The 21021-nt window shown below is 41.4% G+C and overlaps 4 protein-coding genes across 5 annotated transcripts in view; 1 reads left to right on the forward strand and 3 right to left on the reverse strand.

The window, feature by feature from the left end:
- Nucleotides 1-43: 43 nt before the first annotated feature.
- Nucleotides 44-1769, reverse strand: p23. Its single transcript, XM_064698733.1, has 4 exons — nt 1603-1769; nt 969-1055; nt 642-898; nt 44-571 (listed from the first exon to the last, which is right to left on the reverse strand). Exons 1-4 carry the CDS (start codon nt 1614-1616, stop codon nt 384-386), a joined length of 546 nt encoding a protein of 181 aa, XP_064554803.1. The 5' UTR covers nt 1617-1769; the 3' UTR covers nt 44-383.
- On the forward strand, nt 1768-2590 carry LOC135439882 (cytochrome c oxidase subunit 5A, mitochondrial). Its single transcript, XM_064698734.1, has 2 exons — nt 1768-1921; nt 1992-2590. The coding sequence occupies exon 2, from the start codon at nt 1994-1996 to the stop codon at nt 2441-2443; it is 450 nt and encodes a 149-aa protein (XP_064554804.1). The 5' UTR covers nt 1768-1921; nt 1992-1993; the 3' UTR covers nt 2444-2590.
- Nucleotides 2591-2712: 122 nt separating this feature from the next.
- Nucleotides 2713-4755, reverse strand: Kyat (Kynurenine aminotransferase). 2 transcript variants are annotated; one of them, XM_064698728.1, is made up of 4 exons: nt 4639-4755; nt 3966-4266; nt 3645-3881; nt 2713-3587 (listed from the first exon to the last, which is right to left on the reverse strand). In XM_064698728.1, the coding sequence occupies exons 1-4, from the start codon at nt 4647-4649 to the stop codon at nt 2775-2777; spliced, it is 1362 nt and encodes a 453-aa protein (XP_064554798.1). In that variant the 5' UTR covers nt 4650-4755; the 3' UTR covers nt 2713-2774. The 2 variants fall into 2 exon arrangements, with proteins under 2 accessions (XP_064554798.1, XP_064554797.1); XM_064698727.1 differs by lacking the exon at nt 4639-4755 and having other exon boundaries at nt 3966-4410.
- Nucleotides 4756-6006: 1251 nt separating this feature from the next.
- Nucleotides 6007-21021, reverse strand: part of LOC135439811 (SLIT and NTRK-like protein 1) — a 49648-nt gene continuing 34633 nt past the window's right edge. Inside the window, exon 4 of the mRNA XM_064698627.1 lies at nt 6007-7974. Coding sequence (XP_064554697.1) covers nt 6674-7951 — 1278 coding nt within the window. The 5' untranslated portion in view covers nt 7952-7974 and the 3' untranslated portion in view covers nt 6007-6673. The remainder of the gene's footprint in view (nt 7975-21021) is intronic.

Here is a 21021-nt window from a genome sequence, read left to right on the forward strand (position 1 = left end):
TGTATGCTGCAAGCCCATATAATTACATGCGAGAGAACAAAGATTGACCTTTTGACTTGTAGTTTATTTTAATTCCCTTTATTTACAGGAAACAAAAAGTTAATAAATTGCAAATGAAACTTCGCAATGAATTGGTTGTAGCTTTTTCCATTTGTTGTTGTTGTTGCGCCGAAAATCCAGCGTAAAATTAATGTATCTCTTGCTCCTTTCCAGTTGTTTACGTAAACATACCGTATTTTCTGCTCAAGTTTGTGTTTTGGAATAAGTGCTTATGAACGTGTGTGGGTGTGTGCGGGTTTATGTGTGTGTGTGTGACTTAACGGTATAGGGGCCTCGGCTAACGCTACGACTATTACTCCAAAAATGCCCATACAGCTAGCTGCTTAAGCAGCTGGCTTCTTTTCTTTGTCACCCTCCCCACCTTCGTTCTCATCCTCATCGTTCTGCGACAGGCTCGGTATGTTATCGTCAGAGTCGTCGTCTTCGTCGACATTGAAATCATCAAACTTGTTGTTCCAATCGCCGCCCGGGCTATTGAGGAAATTGCCAAACATGCCGTTGTCCTTAGGATCTGAAAAATATATAAAATATTGAGTTTCGACCTTTATCTGGAAGCCAAGTGTGAAGCTCGAAATAATTACCTTCTTCTTCGTCAGACTCGTCGCGCCACTTGGCAAAGTTGGCTTTCAGGAAATGCAATTTAGTCTTATCCGTGGTCAGCGTAGGCCAGTAGGGACCGCTCTCCTTCTTGGGTATTGTAAATTCAAGACAGCGTCCAATATTCTTGCTTGACACCTTCTCCGGATCAACCGAATGGAAAAAATTCAATGTGACTTCGTATTTCTTGGAGGCATCCAGCGCGTTTACACCCTTGAAAGTGAAGCTTTTGTCTGTCACTCTGAAAAAAAAATAAAAAACAAAAAACTGGAACTATGCTCCTCTTTCTCATTCAAGCGAGTAGACCTTACTTGTGTTCAATGTCCTTGCATTCCACATCGATAATAACGTAGATCAAGTCGTTGCGCTGAGCCCACGAAACTGGTGGCGGAATTGGACTGTAATGGAAAGCAAAGAATTGTTTAAATAAACAAGCAATCATCTGAAGCGCGGGTTGGAAACGGTTCGCTTATTGTATTTATCGTATCGATGGTACTTGATGTCATAGCAACCAAGGCATCGTCTATTCCAGAAGTGAATCCAAAGTGCAAGCTTATGCAAAAATGTGGCCTTTAATTTGCATGAAAAGTCCATGCCGTGAAAATTAAACCATTGGGGCAACACTCTTAAACAAAATTAGCGCCAACCTTAACATAACCTCAAATGTCAGCAACTCTTTGATGGCCCCGCGCACTGTCCAAAAATACAATGCAGTTGCGCATTGGACACGCCCACCGATATCACTGGGGGCAACACACTTGAGAAGTGTATACGAACATGCAACTATCAAAAAATAAGTACTCTAAGATGTGCCCTTTTCAGAAAATAGACGCCGCCGATGCCCCCGCAGCAAAAGCACGCGTCGCACAAAGAAGCCACAAAAAGAGCAGCCGACAACTGAGCCAATTAAAATTCGATATTCCTGCATTTTCTTACTGCACTTACCCTGCTGTCGACATTTTATTGTTGTTGCGTTGGCTGTATGTTAATTTAATAAACCGCGGTCACTGCTCGCAAGTATATTTTCAGCAGAAAATGCGATTTTCAGCCAAATTGTCGGGCACAAATGAGAATGACTGCTCAGTAAGTCACACAGTGTTCGAGAACGTTCGTCCTATCGACTGACAGTTAATGCATTGCACAGCACTGTGTCGATAACACTGGCAGCATTCATCTATACACATTCGATAATAATCAGCTAAACTATTCAACACTAGTTGTTCTGTCATCTGTGTGAAAAAATAGCAAGAGCAAGAGCGTAAAAGTGAGTTTGAGCTGTTACTTAACAAAAATTTTGCAAAAATTAAATTATTGAATTGTTTTTGCTTGGACAGCCATGTTGCGCATTACAGCCGGTAAACTCGCCAACGCCATGCGCGGCACCGTTGGAATTACATCCTCGCGTATCGCCGCCGTGCGCTGCCTCCACGGCACCGAGGAATCGGCCGAGGAGTTCGATAAGCGTTACGAGAAATATTTCTCTCGCGAGGGCATCGATGGCTGGGAGATTCGTAAGGGCATGAACGACTTGCTTGGCATGGATCTGGTGCCTAGCCCAAAGATAATTGAGTCTGGACTGCGCGCCTGTCGCCGTGTCAACGACATTGCCCTGGCCATCAGGTGGCTAGAGGGCTGCAAGGACAAGTGTGGCGACCAGAAGGCTACCCTCTATCCCTACTTGCTGGAGAAGATTACACCGACCCTGAAGGAGCTTGGTGTGCCGACTATCGAAGAGCTGGGTTATGACAAACCCGAATTGGCTCTCAAGTCCGTTTATGATATCTAAAGCGGCGTTTGCTTTAACGTTTTTCTTTAGTTTAATTAATACATTCAAGAAACACACACACAAACAATTCCAATGTACTTCGTGCGGATGAACATGTTATTGGATTGCAAATAAAAAGGAGATTGGAGTAAGGCTACCACACATAAACCCCCCATCGATTTGTTTTGATTTTTGGTTATGCAACAGTGTCATGGACAGGTTATGCTCTTGCGTACACGCTCAGGCATGCATGATAATCGATTAATCGTTGCAGCACTTTCATGCGATAGTTCAAAACAAATTCGTTTATTGGTGTAACAAATTAAATGCACAAACTACATATATACACGCTCTAGTTCCACTGCTTCAGCAGTTCAGCTGCCTTGTCCAGATTAGCCTGCTTCTTAATGAAGCAGTAGCGGACAAAGTCCTCCCCGAAGTGTTTATTGGGTTCGCTGTAAAAGGCACTGGGCGGTATGCCCTGGAGACCCATGTTCTTTGTCATCCATTTCGTGAACTTGTAGTCCCGATACCTATCTAGCTCTGAGGTCAAGTCTAGCTTTTCTGCCAGTGGCGACCAATCGGCCAACATAAAATAGCCGCCCTCCGGTATTGTGGGTCGCATGCCTGCATCACTCAGGAATTTGGCCATAAAATCCCTTTTTGGCTGCAACTCACACGGCAAGGTAAGAAAGTAACTTTCCGGCTTTCCCAGACGCGCCAATTCCACTTCAAAGCTGCGCGCCACTCCCTCTTGCAATGGCGTTGGACACGTATAGACAGAATTTTGATGAACCATTTGCAAGTTTCTGATCAAGTTGTGTGGTCCGTAGGCCCATCCAATTTTCCAGCCAGTCACCGAAAACGTTTTTCCTGCCGAACCAATGGTAATCGTGCGATCCCACATGCCAGGCAGGGTGCAAATGCGTACATGCTCGACGCCATCGAAGACAAGCCATTCGTAGACCTCATCGGAAACACAGAGTACATTCCACTTTCGACACAATTCAGCAATGCGTTCCAGTTCCTGGCGATGGAAGACCTTGCCGGTTGGATTGTGTGGGGTGTTCAATATGATCATTTTTGTTTTCTCATTGAAAAGCTTTTCCAGTTCCGCATCGTCTAAAACCCAGTCTGCAGAGCTGATGGGACCGTCTTTCTTACGCTAGGATAAGATGATCAGATGATTTTAAAATCAAAGCCTTAATGTACTGAAGTTTACCAATTTTAGTGGAATGAAGCGAGGCACGCCTCTTGCCATTTTGACCATTGGCTCATAGCAGTCAAAAAAGGGTTCAATGATGATGACCTCCTCACCCTCATCCACATGACCCATTATGGAGGAGTAAAGCGCCTCATAGGCGCCGGATGTAATCAGAATATCGCTTAGAGGATTGAGTTCTCTACCAACGAGGCCGCTGTATAGCTTGGACAGTGCCTGTACCAAACGCACATGACCCTGCAAATAATTACAATTACGGAATCGTGCACAAATACACAACAAATAGTCCTATATTGGTAGGCCAGGCATTGAATCACTTACATTGCCCCTAGTGTACTGATGCAGCAGCGGATTCTTGTCCTTAGCAATGTCAGCCAGCGATTTGGTCACATACTCTGGTGCTGCATCATCGGGAAATCCTTGGCCCAGGTTCAAGGGCTTGTACTGCATGGCCAGCGCTATATATTCGTTCCACACGCTGGGCGTGCTTCCCTGCAGACGTTTGGGCAAATCAAATTTTTCCATGCTTTTGCTGCTGGACGCGGTCACCTTGTAGGTGTGTTGTTGTCGGTGGCTTGCAAAGATAGTGTGGCGAGGCAGGGCGCACACACGTCGACAATTCCTAAGTATCCGTAGTGGAGACATGTGTGTTTATAAAGTTAGCTCAAGTTACCAGTTATGAAAGTTTAACGTGTGTGCGTGTGTGTGTGCGATGTTAAATTCAAAACATGTGTTGGAATTTTGATTTGGTATGACGTTGCATAATGGAAATAGTGAAACAACACAAAGCAAAATAGAAGCGACGCAAAAAAGCAAATTTGTTTATACTAATACATATGCGCACACGCTGAATAACACAATCTCACCCTCATGTAAATGGTGCCTGACTTGCCGTGCTTTTATGAGTTTTATGATGCCAGATATAGAGCATATTGTATAACGTTACTCGGAACGCCTAGGTTATTGTCTAATTGTCAATTTACAGAGGGCTTACCATAAAAACATACGCGGCTTTTTCGCTTGAGATTCCCTAGGTTCAAACAGCTGTTCTTATCACAAGTTTAGGATAGTTTCTCAACACTGCCACCAGGGCTGCATAAACAGCCAACAATGCGCGCATTTGCGTTGTTTGAATAATAAATTATGTTTCAATAATTTAACATGTGTATTCATATTAAAATTGATCACATTCACGTTTTGGTTGTAAAAGTTAATGTGAAATCTTTATGAAATACCGATTTATTTATACATGCTCAAAACAAAAGTTTAGCAATTTCATATATATAGTTTTCTTTAAATATGACAACAAACATATTTATATGGTCAACCATGCATGATAAATTGACGCAGACGACAATTGAAAACAAGATTTGATTAACATTTATTTACAATTATTTTTCAGCACTGTCCTCATTTATGGATGAATCAATGTCAATATATTGTTTATTCTTTGGTTAAATGCTGTACATATTGTACCAATTGGGACTCACTGTAAAAGGCGTTGATCTATCTTCCCTGTCATCTGAGATCAATCAGTATATATAGTCTCTTTTTGTTTGCAGCTTGCGCGATGAGATACGAAAGTAGTTTTCCAATTCTACTGCAATCGTGTTAACTTAAATTTGCAAATTCAAAATGGGAATTAGAAATTTTCTAATCCAATTTTCCAGGTAGTCACAGAAAATATTTTATTCTACAAATCATTTCCTGCATCGTATCAAATCTGGAATTTCCCATACTTTTATTTCTGAACTTTTCATATGCATACGTTTTAGTGGTGTAGCAAACTATTTTCGTTATAAGCTATGTCGGTAAGTTAAACTGCCTGGCTGGAGTATAATAATCGTACCAAAGATCGGCCATGACTCCCTGGAGACGCTTTGGCAAAAGAAATCTAAACATGTATTCAGTTTCATTGGATCGTAGATTTGAACCAATTTAATAAACTGGGTTTCGCCTTATCATAGCTTAACTATTAAGAATGTATATATTCTGGATCTGTGTATACTATAAGGGAATCTACTTACCAAATTTGGAGTTGCTAGCTCTTTAAATATCTCGAAAATATCCTCAAACAGGATTATGATATCGTTTTTTTAATAAATTTCATGGATTTCATAAATTTCAGCCAGTAGAAGGAGCTAAGTTCTCTCCATATTACTTTATAAGGTCTCATTCTGCCAGTTGAAAGTGTTTAAAATACGAATTCCTAATTATTTACAAATCTGTTTTTTATTCCCTAATGCTGTGAAGTATCTATCTATAAATGTATGTAAGGCACTCGAAATCATTTTTTAAGTTTATTTATAAAAACTGCGTGTTAATTACATATGTGAAAGTTCAAATCAATAAAATAGTACAATTGACAAATGATTAATAACATTTATTAGTATTTTAAACATAAGTGTAAGTAATATATAAGTATATATAAGTACGGCATATGTTCTAAAGGTTGAAGTTCTTTATATGCATCAATATTCGTTTGCTTGAGTTTTAACAAAGTAAAGCTACTAAACTTAAATCACAGATAACACTAAAGTGTTTGTTACAATATATGTATGTATGTATGTATGGTAAGTACGTTTTTATATTCGCATATGTGGATGTACATATACGGGCTTCGAAATGAATGGCCGCTTGCCGATTGAAATCATAGAATGGATAACAAGACCGCTTAAATGCTACTTAGAAAATCGCTAACATTATTTCTGTAATTGCGTGTAACGAGCTTTGCCACATTTTTGTCGTTGTTGTTGTTGTTCTACTATTACCTTAAATGCAACAATTGGCTTATGTACTATCAAACAATAGGTTTGTGAGTGTGTTTTAAGTAGAGTCAACTGAAGAGGTTCTTCTCAAAGGATATGCGCTGGCTGGTTGGTTTCTTAGACGACGTTCCCTGTGAATGGCACACGTTTTGCGCTATGCGAATGGCAAAAATTCAAAAACATCAAAAATACGAACGTATCTGTGCTTAGTTCTGTTGCTACTGTTTGATATGGACGTGTAGGTGGGATTTGTGGCACTGTTTAGACATGCACCTCGGGGCAATCCTCATCCTTAATCGACGTATACTGTACTTTCTTGGCTACATTATCGAACACCGGTGTCATCATGTACTTCAATTTGTCGCGACTGACATAGACGAGGGCCACCAGCAGACCCAGCAGGATCATGCTGAGCACAATCAGCAGAAAGATCAATGTGGCCGTGTGTCCACTAATGTGCGGCTGTAGTTGTCCGTAGAGCTGTTCATCCTCGGCGATGTTCAGGAATAAAGCAGCTGATTCCATCGCAGCCGCACACTCGCTCATGTCCAGTTGCAGGATGTGCGCCGGCACCGGATCAACGTGTTGCAGACCGTGGAAGCACATGAGGCTATCCTGATTGCGCACCTGTACGCGCGTCGCCTGCAACCACGTGCGGAACGGCGATATTTTGCAATCGCACACAAAGGGATTCAGATTAAAGTCCACAACCAGATTGACGGTGCGATTCTCGCCTTCCTGCAGCTGATTGAGCAGGCGCATATCGCTGAGCTGGACAAACTCAAATTTGTTGCGCTCCAGATCGAGAAAGCGCAGATTGTTCAGGCAGCGCACCTCAAAGTTAATGTCCTTCAGGAGATTATCACCCAGATGCAGATCGAGCAGCGCAGGCAGGTCACAAAACACGTTGCGATCCTTGAAGTGCGTAATCTCGTTCTGCTCCAGATGCAGTTTCTGCAGCTTGACTAGCTGGCTGTTCACGAAGATGTCGTGCAGATCCTCGCTCAGCTGCGGCGAGCTGTGATCCTCAAAGGCATCGGTCAGATGGAGGCTCTGCAGATTGCCAAAGTTGGAGAAGACGCGTGGATGATGGTGGTTCACCTCGTCGTCGAAGCGCGAAATGCTCAGATTGTTGTGGTTCAGGATGAGCCGCTCCACGTGCGGTACATGATGGTAGCTCTTGCCGCGTATCTCGCGTATGTGATTGCTGCTCATGTCGACGATCTTCAACTGCTTGTAGTCATTGATGCTGCCAAAGACATTCCACGGCAGCTCCGTAATGTAGTTGCCCGTAAAGATGAGTATCTCCACCTGCTCGGGCATGTACTCCAGCACGCTGGTGTTGCGCAAGCCCGCATTTGTGCAGTTCACAATGAACTGAACGGTCTTCTCGTACATCTCATTGCCGCAGGAGCAGGCCACCGGAAAATTGGGCCCGCAGCTGGACGAACTTTCGGCGCTGCCCAGCGACAGAGCTGCGCTAATGGCCAGCAAAGCCACGAGCAGCATTTGCGGCTGCACCTGCGGTTCGTTGGCCATCTCTTTACCACTTCGACACAGAGCTGCAATTAATAGTGAAGTGCAAATGTTTTATTAGTTGCGAATGCATTTTAAAGTGAGCTGAAAACCAAAAAGCCGGCCACAACATGCAGCTGCTCAAAAGCGCTCTCATGAAGGTAAATTTATGCTTTACAACCAGCAGATTTATGGGTTTATGAAAGGCTAAACATTGCTTAAAAGCAAGCACAACTTCATCTCTTTTTCTCTCTCTCTCTCTCTCTCTCTCTCTCTCTCTCTTCCCATCAACCTACCGCTAGCAATCAACGGCAACCATGGCGTATGGGTAATTTCTGTTTAGTGCTAAAGTTTCTGGTAGCGCCAGCCACAATAAACGTCATAAGGGCACTCAAGCGAACTGACGAGGTATCCCCATAAAGTTCAAACACCCAATCGCACCACCTGCCGACCCTGCCCCGCCTCCGTGCGACCGCAGGCAGCAGTAAACCTTATTATTTTTCGGCTTTTATGGCTATTTGTTTAGCATCGACTGAAAGCAAAACGAGCCACAGAAATGGCCAAAAAAACACTTTTAAAGCTTAAGCAAAATAATCAATGCGTTTACAACGAAGGATTCTTAAATTTGGGTAGCGAACAAAAGTAAAAACAAATATGAATGCTCTAATCGGGAGTGCACGAATGGGAAATATCCTGAGTCCAGCGCCGAGAGGTCGTTACAAGCATACTCAACATATATGTACATATACTTATTTCCTTAGCACCATACTATGAAAAAGGCGTTCGTGATTAACTTTAGCGTTTATAGTCCGATTTTTATGAAATTAAGGAAGCGTCGAAATGTGTGCAAGAACATAAGCACCAGACTATACCTTCTTAAAATGCAGTTTAATAATTTTGATGGGAACCGCGGGATTTCGATATCGATTTTTAATTATTTTATGGAAAAAGGGCGATTTATCAACAACATAAAATAAATTTGATGCAGAGCAAGAATAAATTTATAAACTTTACGGGTACAAAGTTGCCTTCTTGTGCTGTTAGAAAGATTTTCACAAGAGCGCCGATTTCCATTTCATTTATTTTTGCGAATATGTGCGAATAATCTGAAACGCAATAGTTTTAAACACTTGCAAATGGTATTATAATCAGGGCTGCAATCCCAAAAATAAATTGTTGGTAGTTCGGTTCACGGTTCAATCCAACTGGTTTTCCACATCTATGAGGAAATATTTCGGTTCGAACTTCGAGTATCAGATATGCTAAAAATTTCTTATTTTAAACCAAACTATTTTTTATTTAAAATATTTCTCGTTTCGTGTTCCGGCTCGGCAGTTTTTTGTGCAGCTGATTTAAAAAAATTTAAAATTCGAGGTTCAAAACGGGTTTTAGTATTGATTAAAATGTTGTCACTCTGTAACTATAGCGTTTACTAAAAAATGTAATCCTGCGCTTAGCAAATTAACTACAATTTTATTTATTATTTATCCGAATAAGTAAAAGCGATAATTACAAACTAATGGACAAATTAATAAATCAAGAAATGACGGATTTGAACCTGAAACGAATTAATAATCAATCAAACTTCAATTACATTATTATTTCATTAGACTGAAAGGCCAGCCTTTTCAAGTACGTGGCTACTTCAGCTGCGAGCAATACGAGCTCAAGTACCCACCCAATACCTGTAGCTCGTGATGACTACCTTTTTTTATTCGAATATGGTTGACTTTATGGGCTTAACGTGTGCCTGCTATAAAGTGGCCCGCTCTATATATCTCTATATTTCTCGCTATCTCTCTCTTTCTATATATCTCTTCTCTTGGCCATTGATTACCGCATTCTGTGGCCACTGCTGTGCGGCTCAATTAGTCGCTGCTGCGTGTACCCGCCGTCCATTCTCTCAATTCAATTGCTTCACTGTAGCTGCCGTTTGTCCGTCCAGCTGTGGCCAGGGGTCATCGAATGCTAATGAGCGCATCCAATACCTGACACCAAATTGAAAGCTAACGGCAATTTGATGGCCTCTGTTCTCGTCGTCACAGTTCCAATTATTGGTGCTGGCAAATATGTTGCAGGGTTTGAGATGGCATTTTACGGCTCAAATTGACACTTTAATGGGGCGCAGGAGAAACGCGAAAAGTCGAAGAAGCTGAAGTAACAGAAGAAGCAGAGCAGAGAAGCGTGTGTCAGTTTGACGTTAACCAACACGTAAACATGAAAGCACGGGCATACGGACAGTTTGGTGTGTTTTTCATTACATTTCGTTTTTTGTTAGCGTTGTGCACTCTTCACACTTGGCACACCTGCATTTTGTTATTGTTACGGAGAAACCAGCAAAGCATAAACACCATTTTATGCCCAAAACAAAACAAAAAAAAGAAAGCGCAAAAATACAACATTTTGTAAAGCCAAACAAAATGGCGGACGGAGGCGCACTTCAAGTCAAGCGTTTGTTGTGTGCGTGTATGGGCGAAGGGGTGCATGAGTGTGTGTCACTTCCTGTTTGGCTGCCTAACAAGCCAGATCACTAATACACACACACACACACCTACTCACCCACAAACACACACACACAGTTATTCATGCAATTGCACATGCTTAAAATTTAACTCGCGCGTGTTTTTTGTTACTTTGCAACGTGTTCAAGTGGGTTCATGTGTATATGTGTGTTTATGCCGGTGTGTGTGTGTGTGTGTTAACTGTTGCAATAATATTCCACGTACTTCACTCCATTGTTTTTGGTTAGGCAGTACAAATGTTGATCTTACTCTAACTGCGATGCCATTTTTATACTTTTTTGCAAGGCATTGTAAATATAACATGTGGTTTGTTGTAAAACACCTGAATCAATTTCCGTTGCTTTCCTAATACAAATTAGTTAACTTATCGAAAAGGATAAGTTTGCCATTAGAAATTTCATCGTTTTTTTTTTTTAGTGTATTTGAATTTCGTTAGGTTCTAACTGCTATTTTATATTTTGAATATTTTTGCATTGTTTTTCCCTCGCTTCAATTTCTACTTGCGCTTAAAATAATAATAATAATAGCAAGCACACGCGAAAAACGTAGAAAAAAGAAAAAAAAAAAGTGAGTTTTGTGTTTTGCATTCACAGACGTTCTTTTTATAATTCGTTAGTCGTAAAGTCCCAGGCACTTAACAGTTGCACTTGACGTGGCTTGGCGTAGGTAATGGAAATGGGAAGCGGGATCGGGTTGTGGATGACAAGCTGGGAAATGTAAAGCGGATTACAGTTAACGATGGGTGGTGGGCACTTAATTTGTAACACGCGATGGCGAAGCGTCTATGTGCGGTATAATTGGAGCATAAATCTAGAGTGGATCAAAGAATTACAAGAGAGAGTGCGGAGAGTGGAAAGGGTGGTACTGGCTAAGTTTCACAACAGATAGACAGTTGTATTGCAGATAAGGAACATTGATCGAATGTGAAATTTAAAATTGGTACTCTATATAATCAATAAAATAATAATATTTAATTATTAATAGTAATTCCTTTTTTCATATTTTTTATTCACAATCTATCTACATGACAGACTAGTTGTTTTTTAAACACCTGACAGTCCTTTACCACTCTAGCTGGGGGACCAAGGGGTCTGTTCAGCGGGTGACTTCTCTTGAGTTGTTAGACAGGTTAGACGTCTGTTTTTTATACAGCTTGGGTGACTCCCGGCAGTCCTTCATCAGTTTAGAGAGCGGAACCAATGAGTATGTCCAGCAGTTGATTTCTCTGGAATCGGTGGTTTCGCGTAGCGCTAATTGGCTACTATGGGTTTCCTGGCTTATGCGGTTACTTTGTAATATTCACTTTGGTAAAACCTCGAGTTTTCCCCTTGTCCGTTATTTTCAAAATATGTTTTTCCATTTTCATTTATTTACTTGACCTTATTTGAGAATCAGTGAGAAGAGCGCACTCGGGCAGCACTTTGTTGCCTACTTTGAGGACTCTTACAGCACTGGCCACGTCACGCCTCAGTTTGCCAGTGTTGCAAATTGCTTTAAAATTGGAATTGCAAGCTTAAATCTGCTTGGCAACGGCAGCGACTTCGTGTTGCCAAGTGCATTACGCGAAATTGCTGGAAATACGGAAATGCTAATGCGGCCAACAAGCGTTTAATGTCCTGGCACTGCAGTCATTAAGCAAAAGAAAAAAAATGTAAAAGCTTCTTGCTTTCCGAAAAGAAAGCAGCCCAAGTTGCCGGCCAAGTGGCAAATTGGCAACTAACTGTTGTTGCCTAGCCTTAAACTATGTGGTTATGGGGCGCATGCGGGTGGGGTGTGGTGTTGAATTTTATGTGGTTTATCTCGATACGCTTTTGTCAGCTTTTGTGGCAGAAGGCAAATGGAATAAGGACAGCTCCTTTGAAGTGCAATTAAATGCGACTGCAGTCGCCAACAAGCCGAGTGTAACTCAATTAGTAAAGTTGCGCACAGGACACAGCCACGTCCACGTCCACGTCCAGGTCCGTGTTCGCGTTCGCGTTCGCGTCCATCGCCACGTGCACGTCCATATTCAGGAAGCTCTGTCTGAGTGGCTTCAAGTCTCGTCTGCCACGTCTGTGCCCCGCGGACGCACGGCCACTGGCCGCAATACAAAATTGGCGCACGTTGGCTTCATAATTTTATTATGACTGCACCGCGTGAAGTAAAAATTACGGTACGGCGCGCGTCGAGTTGCGCATCGAGTCCGGTGTCAAGTTGTGCCTCACGTAGCTGAGGGCGTGGTTCACCATTGCCAACGTGGCCGGGCCCGTTTAGAGTAATTAGCAGACTGCTAATTGCACTTGAATGCCGGAATAAAAGCAACTGGGTGCACAGGCACTCGGCCATTCGGGCACTTGGGCACTGGGACATCCAAGAGTTTTGTGGGCTTTTCTCTTTTTGTGTCTATAAAACTTTTCGCACGCAACTCGCGCCACGGAAGTTGTAAAAAAATTATCTGAGGTGCGCTTATGTATTAATTTATGTGTGTGCGCGTGTGTTCGTGTGTGAGTGTGGCTTGGGGTCCAAAATAGACTTGGACGAAATTTCCCCAGAAATTCGAAGTTAATGATTTGACAGCACACACTTTAACTGTAAATTTGGCGGCTGTTGAGGCAAGCTAGAGGTCGGTGGATGCTATGTGGACGGTAAATTTAAACTAATGTTATGGTAAATGGTTAGTTGAAACCGATGTGGACTGTATGCGGATTGCGTGTGGAACCAATATGCGACATTTGGAAATTTTAAGATCCCGAACCTGTTATAAACTAATGGTAGATATTTGGATTTTATGTATGTTGTCACAAGTTGTAACAAAATAAAGGAAGGACCGTTTGTTGGCTGTGGATGGCATGTGGATTTCATGTGTTTACTTCGTGACAACGTAAAAGAAACTGAAGCATTAAACACGATACAATTTAAAATCAGTCCACATCCACATCCAGTCCATGCACTTATTGAGCCATAAAAGCGTCACTTAGTGCCTCTTTTTTAATGCTCTGGTGGTCTGTGCGAGCACAATCTGAACCTGCTTCTCGATACCCATTCACCTGGCCACTCATTCCCGTAAGGTAACGCCGGCCTTTCAAGCGAAAATCGAATTAAAATTGGTAATTGGAATAAGACGATACACCGTGTCAGGCGCCAAATAACCAGAGCCCAAAAACACGCCGTAACATTCCCTATACACATATGTATGCATGAGGTCCAAAGTGGGAATGCACGTGTTGCCAAAAAATAAAGCAAAAAAAAAAAAATTGGTATGAAGCAGCAGTCGCAATCCGTTTTTGAACACAGCCGAAAGCTGTCACTTGCGATCCATGACGAGAGTTTTTAGCCTAAACTTCAAGGGGCTGCCAGAACCGTTGTTAAAAGTTTTGGGGTGAGAGGGCGGTGTGCGAATGTGCGTCTATACTCTATTGTGTGAAGGAGCGTGTGTGGGGCGACAATTACAAATTGCACGGCCTGACCAAAAAAGCGTTGCCAGATCGAAACAGACTCGACATGCAAATATGCATTTTTCAACAGTTGTCTCTCTCACTCTCTCTTTCTCTCCTCGCTCTCTAGAGAAACCGTTTTACAAATCGGACTGAAACGCGCCCAACACGCGCGACTCTTACAAATTGCATTAAAAGCGGTCGCGTGGAATTATAAATTCGTGCCATGAATTCGCCTGGGGAGACAGGGTTGCATTCAGCTCTTTGAATATGGTATTTGTTTGGTTGTTGTTTCGGGCTTTTTGTTACACACAGCATTGTTTTCGTTTGCATAATTTTAGGCGTCCGTTGAGGGCGTCGGCTCTGAATAGCGTTATCAAGTCAAAAACTTTTGTTATTTTGGCAAACGACTCAAAACTAGCAATGAAGTGACATTAAAACAATTGACATTGAACCCGACTGACACAACTGTAACATATTGAATAACAGTTATATGATTATGAGAAAGCTTTACGGGCAATGTCCCTGCTCGGGCGCCAGTAAAATTTAAATTTACCAGTTATGCAAATAAATTGGAGTTTAGGAAAGGTTTGAAAATAGCTGAACATTGATTGCAATCTCGGGCGGCAGGTAGTTTAACAAATTATCCATTTCTTCGGATCTGTGCTTAGCGCTTATAAATAATGTTTAATATATTTGCTTTTAAGAGGAATTGCAGAAGATTTTGCAAATGAAATATAGCTATGACAAAGATTCCGTTTGGACGCCAGATATAGTATATATAAATTTGTTAAAGAAATATTCTTTAAGCTAGATAAGAGCTAGCTAGATAGAAATATAAATTTGATAAAGAAATACTCTTTTAGCTTGATAACAGTATATACATAGTTGATAAACATTTTTCCCATATATATGGATTTAATTGTTTTTTATTTTGTATATTATGCCGCTGCTCGAATGCCGTAAACCGATCCACTTAGATGGGCTATCTATCATACAAAGCTTATAGCCAAAAACAGGAATGAACCGATTTACATATCTGCGTCGGGCCTGCACGCGGCGTGTATTGAAAACCGCTAAAAATTGTTGCTTTCCCTTTTAGTAAAATTCCATTCGCAACGCTTTGAAGCGAACAGAACAAACTGTGTCTAACTCGTGGAAGCATCGCCTCGCTTTATTGATTCCTCCCCTCTAACAGCTCCACATCTGCTGTGGCTTCAAAAGAAAACTTTGCCCTCTCTATGAACAACTGTTTTTCTATTTTGTTTTTGTTGTTGTCCAAAAAACCGCTAAAAATGTATAAACTGTTTCAGAGCATTTTTTGCTGTGTTTCTGTTAGTTTGAAGCTCGACACTAAAATACAATATTTTCGATCTCATCGTTTTCGGGAAATGGGTTTTTTTTTGTGGGGAGTGCGTCAATTTACCCGCTATAAAAAGTCTGAATGAATTTTTAATAAACGGCAGCGCGAGAAAAAGGCGACGGCAAAGGAACAGAGCTGGCATCAGCTTTTTTCATACTCTTTTCTATGCCCTTGTAGAGGGTATTATAATTTTGTCATGAAATGTGGTACGCATACAAGGAGACATCTCCGACCACATAGAGTATATATTCCATCTATATCTATGTATTCTTTATTCTATTCTAGATCAGCATCAACAGCCGAGTTGATATAGCCATGTCCGTCTATCCGTCTGTTTGTTTCTTTTCGAACTAGTCTCCTACTTTTAAAACATGAAACTCTTGAAGCTTTGCATAAGTCCGTCTTTCTTTTACTGTCAAAACCAGCCGGATAGGACCCGTATATCATATAGCTGCCATTGGGACAATCGGACGAAAACTGGGCTCTGATATAGAAACCTTTTCTAGATATTAAGATAACTGTAATAAGCTCGTGATTTATTAGTTCAATTATGATCCTCATATATACGGCAATCTTATCTTATCTTATACGGCAATTATTTTCATCAGCACAAATCTGCAAAAGGGAAATGTCTACAAGTGTATTCAATCTTCGGCGTGTCGAAGATTTCGTGAATTTCTCGTTTTATGTTTTGTATTTTTTTGCTTAACATTCACTTGGCATATTTTGCATTTGAAATTTGTGTGCAGCTCGAGCTGTTGAGTTTGTTTTTGAGCTCTCGTTGCTGATAAAACGAAAACTACAAAAACAGAAAAAAATAATAATGTAAAAAGCAAATTTATAAAACTCGCCGTTTGTTTGAGAAATGTATATCTGCCAAATGTTTTATGCTGGCGCTTTTAGCTTTTGACTCTCAGCTGTTTGTTTCCAATTAGAGCGTCTACCACGGGGCGTATGATAATTGGATTGCCATGCAAGGCCCCGTCTCCACTCATCTTATCTCATCTCTCTAGTCGGGACCAAAGCCTGGATGGCGGCTCACTGGACCGTCCAAGGCTCTTTCACTGTTTGCAGTTAGCTGTTAGCTGTTTGCCGTGCGCCTTTGCTCTTTGTCCAACAGATAAATGCACAGTTCCCGTGTGGGTAGCTGGCACCGGGCTAAGACCCAGCCGGGCGGGGCGCAAAATGTGAAATGGAAAGTCAACGAGAGGGACAACAAGCCCGACAGCGAAGACCAGAAGTAGAGCAAGATGCGATGGCAGCAAAAAAGGCGCTGCAACAGTTGACAAGTGGCTCGTAGAAGTATTTAACTGAGCATCGGGTATAATGTACTATATTATGTGTTAATAAAAGGTAACAATAATGCACAGGCCACATACCAGTTAATATGAAACATGAAAATGTGTTTTTTTGTTATTCTTTTGCCTGTCTGCTGATATTTAGGATATGTTTAATAGTTGGTCTAGCAAATCGCACTAATTACTTTTGAACAATTCGTAAACAATGTCTATAGCATCCTTTTAAGCTACGATCGAACCTATTTTGGTTTATTTTTATGAACAAAAGTTTTATTTTTGGCCGCAAACCAAATTTCGTATTTTTAAGCCGCTTGTCAATCAAGTTTAAGCCTGGCTAAAATCATTTATAATTCTTTTATTTATCACTTCACAGTCTCAAAACGAGTCGGGTAGTTTATACCCAATATACCCCTTAAAATGTACAATTTACTGAATACAAAAAACAATAGCATACTTTTGAGCGACGCTGCAATAAGGTAACAAGATGTGGGCGAAGTGGTGGCTATATATATATAAAAAGCCAGACAGTTGCTAAAACCTTGCCAGCGGCACTTAAGGCGAATGCAGCAGCCATAAAGCCATCTGAGCAAAGGGCAAGGGGCAAGGGGCACAGAGGCCAGAGTGCCAAACAAGGGGACAGGCCAAGGGGTCATTTTGACAGTCCCGTTAGTCAATGGCTGAACGTGCAACAGTTTGTTGCACACTCGTTGGCTTTTGGCACACTGTGCAACAGCAGAATGACAACCGCAGCGACACGGCAATTTGGCTCGAAATGCACACGAACAAAGAGGTTAAAATGTCTGAGTTGTTGTTGTTGTTTTTTGCGCCTATTTTATGTGTGTGTGTGTATGTATTTTCGCATACGCTGCGTATACGTAACGTCGAACTTCAACGTGAAAACTACAGCAATTTATTGAATCCATTCAAACTGCGCTAAAAACTAGTTTCTTTGCTTAAGAAATTCTGTGAATAAACTTGAGAAACTTTGTAAAAGTTTGCAATTAACATTTGTTCGCATATTTAGCCAATTATTTAATATATTTTGTTTATTCTCGTTGAGAAGTTTACATATATTTATGTAAGGCAACAATAAATTACATAAATACTTGAAGTCCAAATATACCTGCTGTAAGAATTTGTGTGGAAATTAGACAAGCTAGTGATTCGTTATACAAAATGCAATTAATTCATATATTTTCTCGTATGCATATGATTTACATACACAGACAGGAAACAACACCGAGTGCTATATTCAACCCGTGTCTGAAAAGGAGCGGTACCTTCTGTTGGGAATGAAATGTAAACATATGTATTATTCACCATATCCCTAAAAATTGTACCTTGTCAGCCTAGGGGTTGGGTAGAAGGATCGACTATTTCATTCTCATAATTGGAATGTCTCAAGTAATATGTAAATTATATTTTATTTGAAGCCCATTCATATCAGGTATATCGATTAGCACACGTTATGATTTTAGTGAAAGTGCTGGTTCTAAAATTGAATTGAAATTGAGGCATATACGTACACAAATATCTAAAATCCGTTCTGCTTATTTGGTCGCCTTAAAATTTGTCTTAAACGCTAGTATGTATGTCATATAACTAGATATAATATATTTGCTGGCATTTACCCAAACACTCAACAATGCACAACGCGTCTTTGGCCCAGTATCCGGGCCAACTATTAATTTGTAAGCCCTTTTACAATACTGACAAATGCTTACAATTAGAGCGGGCGCTACTTTTAACATTTGCTGCATCTTTTGCCGCGCTTCGCAAATATTTGGCGCAATTTTTCATATTAAACGACAGGCAGCGGCAGCAGAAGGTCGCCGGAAAGTGGCACAAATAAAAATTGCAGTTGGGGCTGTACAAACGGCGCTCAACTTGCGACAACTGTGATCAATCTTCATTGCAGGGCCGTTCAGCTTGTGTGCTGAAAGGGGAGGCGGGGGTACGGCAGGGCAGGCTGGCCAGCTGGCTGGCTGGCTGGCTGGCTGAGCGGGGGGTCTGCTGTCGGATGTACACTCAGTTGCATATTTTCGGCGCTGCAGGCAACTGCACTCAAGCATGACAAGTCAGCGCCCCCAGCTCCCCGGCCCGTGCTTGTACTTGTCAGGGGAAACAACCAAGCAAACAGAGGGTAGCAACCCTTTTACTAACTCATCCCCATGCCGAAATGCAAAGCGAGAGGCAGCAGCTGAAACAGAAAGAAGCAGAAGAAGCAGCAGTAGCACAAAGAACTGGGGTAAGAGAAATGGCCAACTAACAAAACAGGAAAATTGCAAAATATTTGCAATTGTCGCCATCGTCGACATGCACACATTTTCCCACTCAAAAAAAACTGGAAAAGCTGGCAAAAGCCAACGCCAAAGCAATTGGCGAAATGAATGAAGATGAAGTAGCAGCCGGCATAACCATGCTTCCATGTGGACATGGACATGGACATGGATATGGACATGGGCAGGCATATGGTCAGGCTGTTTGGATTGGCCAGGACTGGGCCGCAAGATTGATTGGTCACCAAAGGGCGTCAAGAGTCCATTCTGCGCTATCTAAAATTAGTTGGCTTGTCGAGAAACTTTATATGGTCAAATGCCAGCTTAGACTGGCGAATGTTGAGTTTGTGTCCTAGTGGAACTCTTCAGGAGATACCATCTTTAAAGAGCAAAAGCAAATTTAAATACTCCTTTTATGTAATTTATTCACTGTACGCTAAATATGTTATACTGCTCCATTTAAAAATGGTATAATGGATATGTGCAAGTGTATGTAACAGGCAAAAAGGAAGCATCTACTACCCTATAAGATATACGTATATATTCTTGGTCTGCATCAGTTTATTCTGCTCAAATAAAATCTTCTTTTCTAAACTATTTAGCAAGTAGATAGTCTTATCTTATAGTCGGAGTTTGTATTCGTTTTGTACTTCGCGACACGTGTCGTTCGTAAGCGACTGCGCCCCTCGGTCGGTTGGCCGGGAGGTGGGATGCAGCACTTTGCATTGAGATTCGCGCTAAAAAAAAAACATTATCTCGTCCTGTGGCAATATGATTTTCTGTTAGGTACTCGTAACGCTTTGCGATGCTCTCAATGCAACAAAATGTAAGCAAGCGCTGAAAACCGATATTCCATATGCCTAATGGGAGACTCGCATATTTATCGCTCATATTATTTGCACAATGTTTAAAAATATGTATACAATACTTAAGATCTGCAGGGAGGGTGATAATAATATGAATACTCTCTACTATAACGATCTTAGTTTCATACTAATACATTTAGATATTCTTCCAAGCGTGCAGTTCTTCATCTCTTTCTTCTTTTCCTTTCAGCTTTGTGTTTTTTTTCTTCTCGTTTTCTGCTTTAGTAGTTGCTTTGTAAGGTTTGCTTTTCAGCTCTTTTATTCAGAATACTTAAGAGTTAGACTTTTTGTTGTCGCTGCAGTTGCTTTGTTTGCAGTTCGTCGCTTGTCTTTTGTTGCTCGCCGCAAATTGCTTCTTTCCACTCGTTACTTGCGTCTCGTTACTTTCCACTCGCCGTAGCCCCATTCACGTCGATGCGTCGTCTCGTTGCTCGCGACTTGCCAAATGACTTTTGCAAATCTCTTTCATTTTTTTATGGGCTTTTTCTGCACTTTTGTGTTTGCTTCGAGTATTTTCAGTCATTTGTATTATTTCTGTTATCGTTGTTGTCGTTGTTGCTGGTGTTGATGTTGCAAGGTTGGCATTGCATTTGAGCATTGGATTTCTAGGCGGAGGTACACACAGCGTCAGCCCTCCCATTGTCGAGGTCTCTCATTGTAAATTGCTTTTTGTTTAACAAGTGTTGGGCTTGAAAAACTGTGTAGGCTGCTTTAGACAAAGAGGTAGCAGTGGTGGAAGGAAGGGAGGGGATGATGTGTAACCTGGCGGGTTGAGTTGGTTTATTTTTTTTTCAGGGGTCTGCATTATGCAGAATGAATGAAATACACAAGTCAAAACTAGCTGTTTGTCCGGTTGTTTGCGTTTAAGTTAATGAGATTTTCCCTTAATAGAGAAAGTTTTACTAAAATGTATAAAATTCGAGCAAGCTATCAGCTTAGCTAAACTCGAAGAGCTTAAGCTTGCATTGGGTTGGGCTAAGCATTCGGTCCGACCAAGGAAATCGAAATCAGCCTGGGGCTTATTTTCGTTATGTGTGGTTAGCTTGTGGAAAGACGAGAAATGGCAGGTATTTTAATTGGCCAGATTGCTCGGATCTTACTAGCTGCAGCTAGGTCAAGTCATGCTTTCAATTCTAGAGAAAGGAGAGCATATGGCAAAGCTACGACTCGTTTAATTAGTGACAGCCACCTAGAAGCTTAAAGTACAACATTCAATTCAGCTAATAATTATAATACTTACATAGTGGGTTTGGGCACACACACAACTCATGGGTCCACCCACCTGCGCAGCAATTTATTTAGCATTTATAAATACAACTGACAGCGCAGAGCCGCGTTAATTCAAAGGCTAGA

Source organism: Drosophila montana, unplaced genomic scaffold, assembly GCF_035044405.1.
Source record: "Drosophila montana isolate Dmon_TW-CO22-7 unplaced genomic scaffold, ASM3504440v1 contig_779_1, whole genome shotgun sequence".
Classification (NCBI taxonomy): domain Eukaryota; kingdom Metazoa; phylum Arthropoda; class Insecta; order Diptera; family Drosophilidae; genus Drosophila; species Drosophila montana.

What these genes read in the sequence shown, in the direction of transcription:
- LOC135439882 (XM_064698734.1), top strand. Translation starts at nt 1,994, where the DNA reads ATGTTGCGCATTACAGCCGGTAAACTCGCCAACGCCATGCGCGGCACC.
- p23 (XM_064698733.1), bottom strand. An exon ending in TGCAAGGACATTGAACACAA is followed by an intron (nt 899 to 968) that starts GTAAGGTCTACT and finishes TTTTTTTTTCAG; the next exon opens with AGTGACAGACAAAAGCTTCA. An exon ending in CGAGTCTGACGAAGAAGAAG is followed by an intron (nt 572 to 641) that starts GTAATTATTTCG and finishes TATATTTTTCAG; the next exon opens with ATCCTAAGGACAACGGCATG.
- Kyat (XM_064698727.1), bottom strand. Translation starts at nt 4,289, where the DNA reads ATGTCTCCACTACGGATACTTAGGAATTGTCGACGTGTGTGCGCCCTG. An exon ending in ATCAGTACACTAGGGGCAAT is followed by an intron (nt 3,882 to 3,965) that starts GTAAGTGATTCA and finishes AATTATTTGCAG; the next exon opens with GGTCATGTGCGTTTGGTACA. An exon ending in GCTTCATTCCACTAAAATTG is followed by an intron (nt 3,588 to 3,644) that starts GTAAACTTCAGT and finishes ATCTTATCCTAG; the next exon opens with CGTAAGAAAGACGGTCCCAT.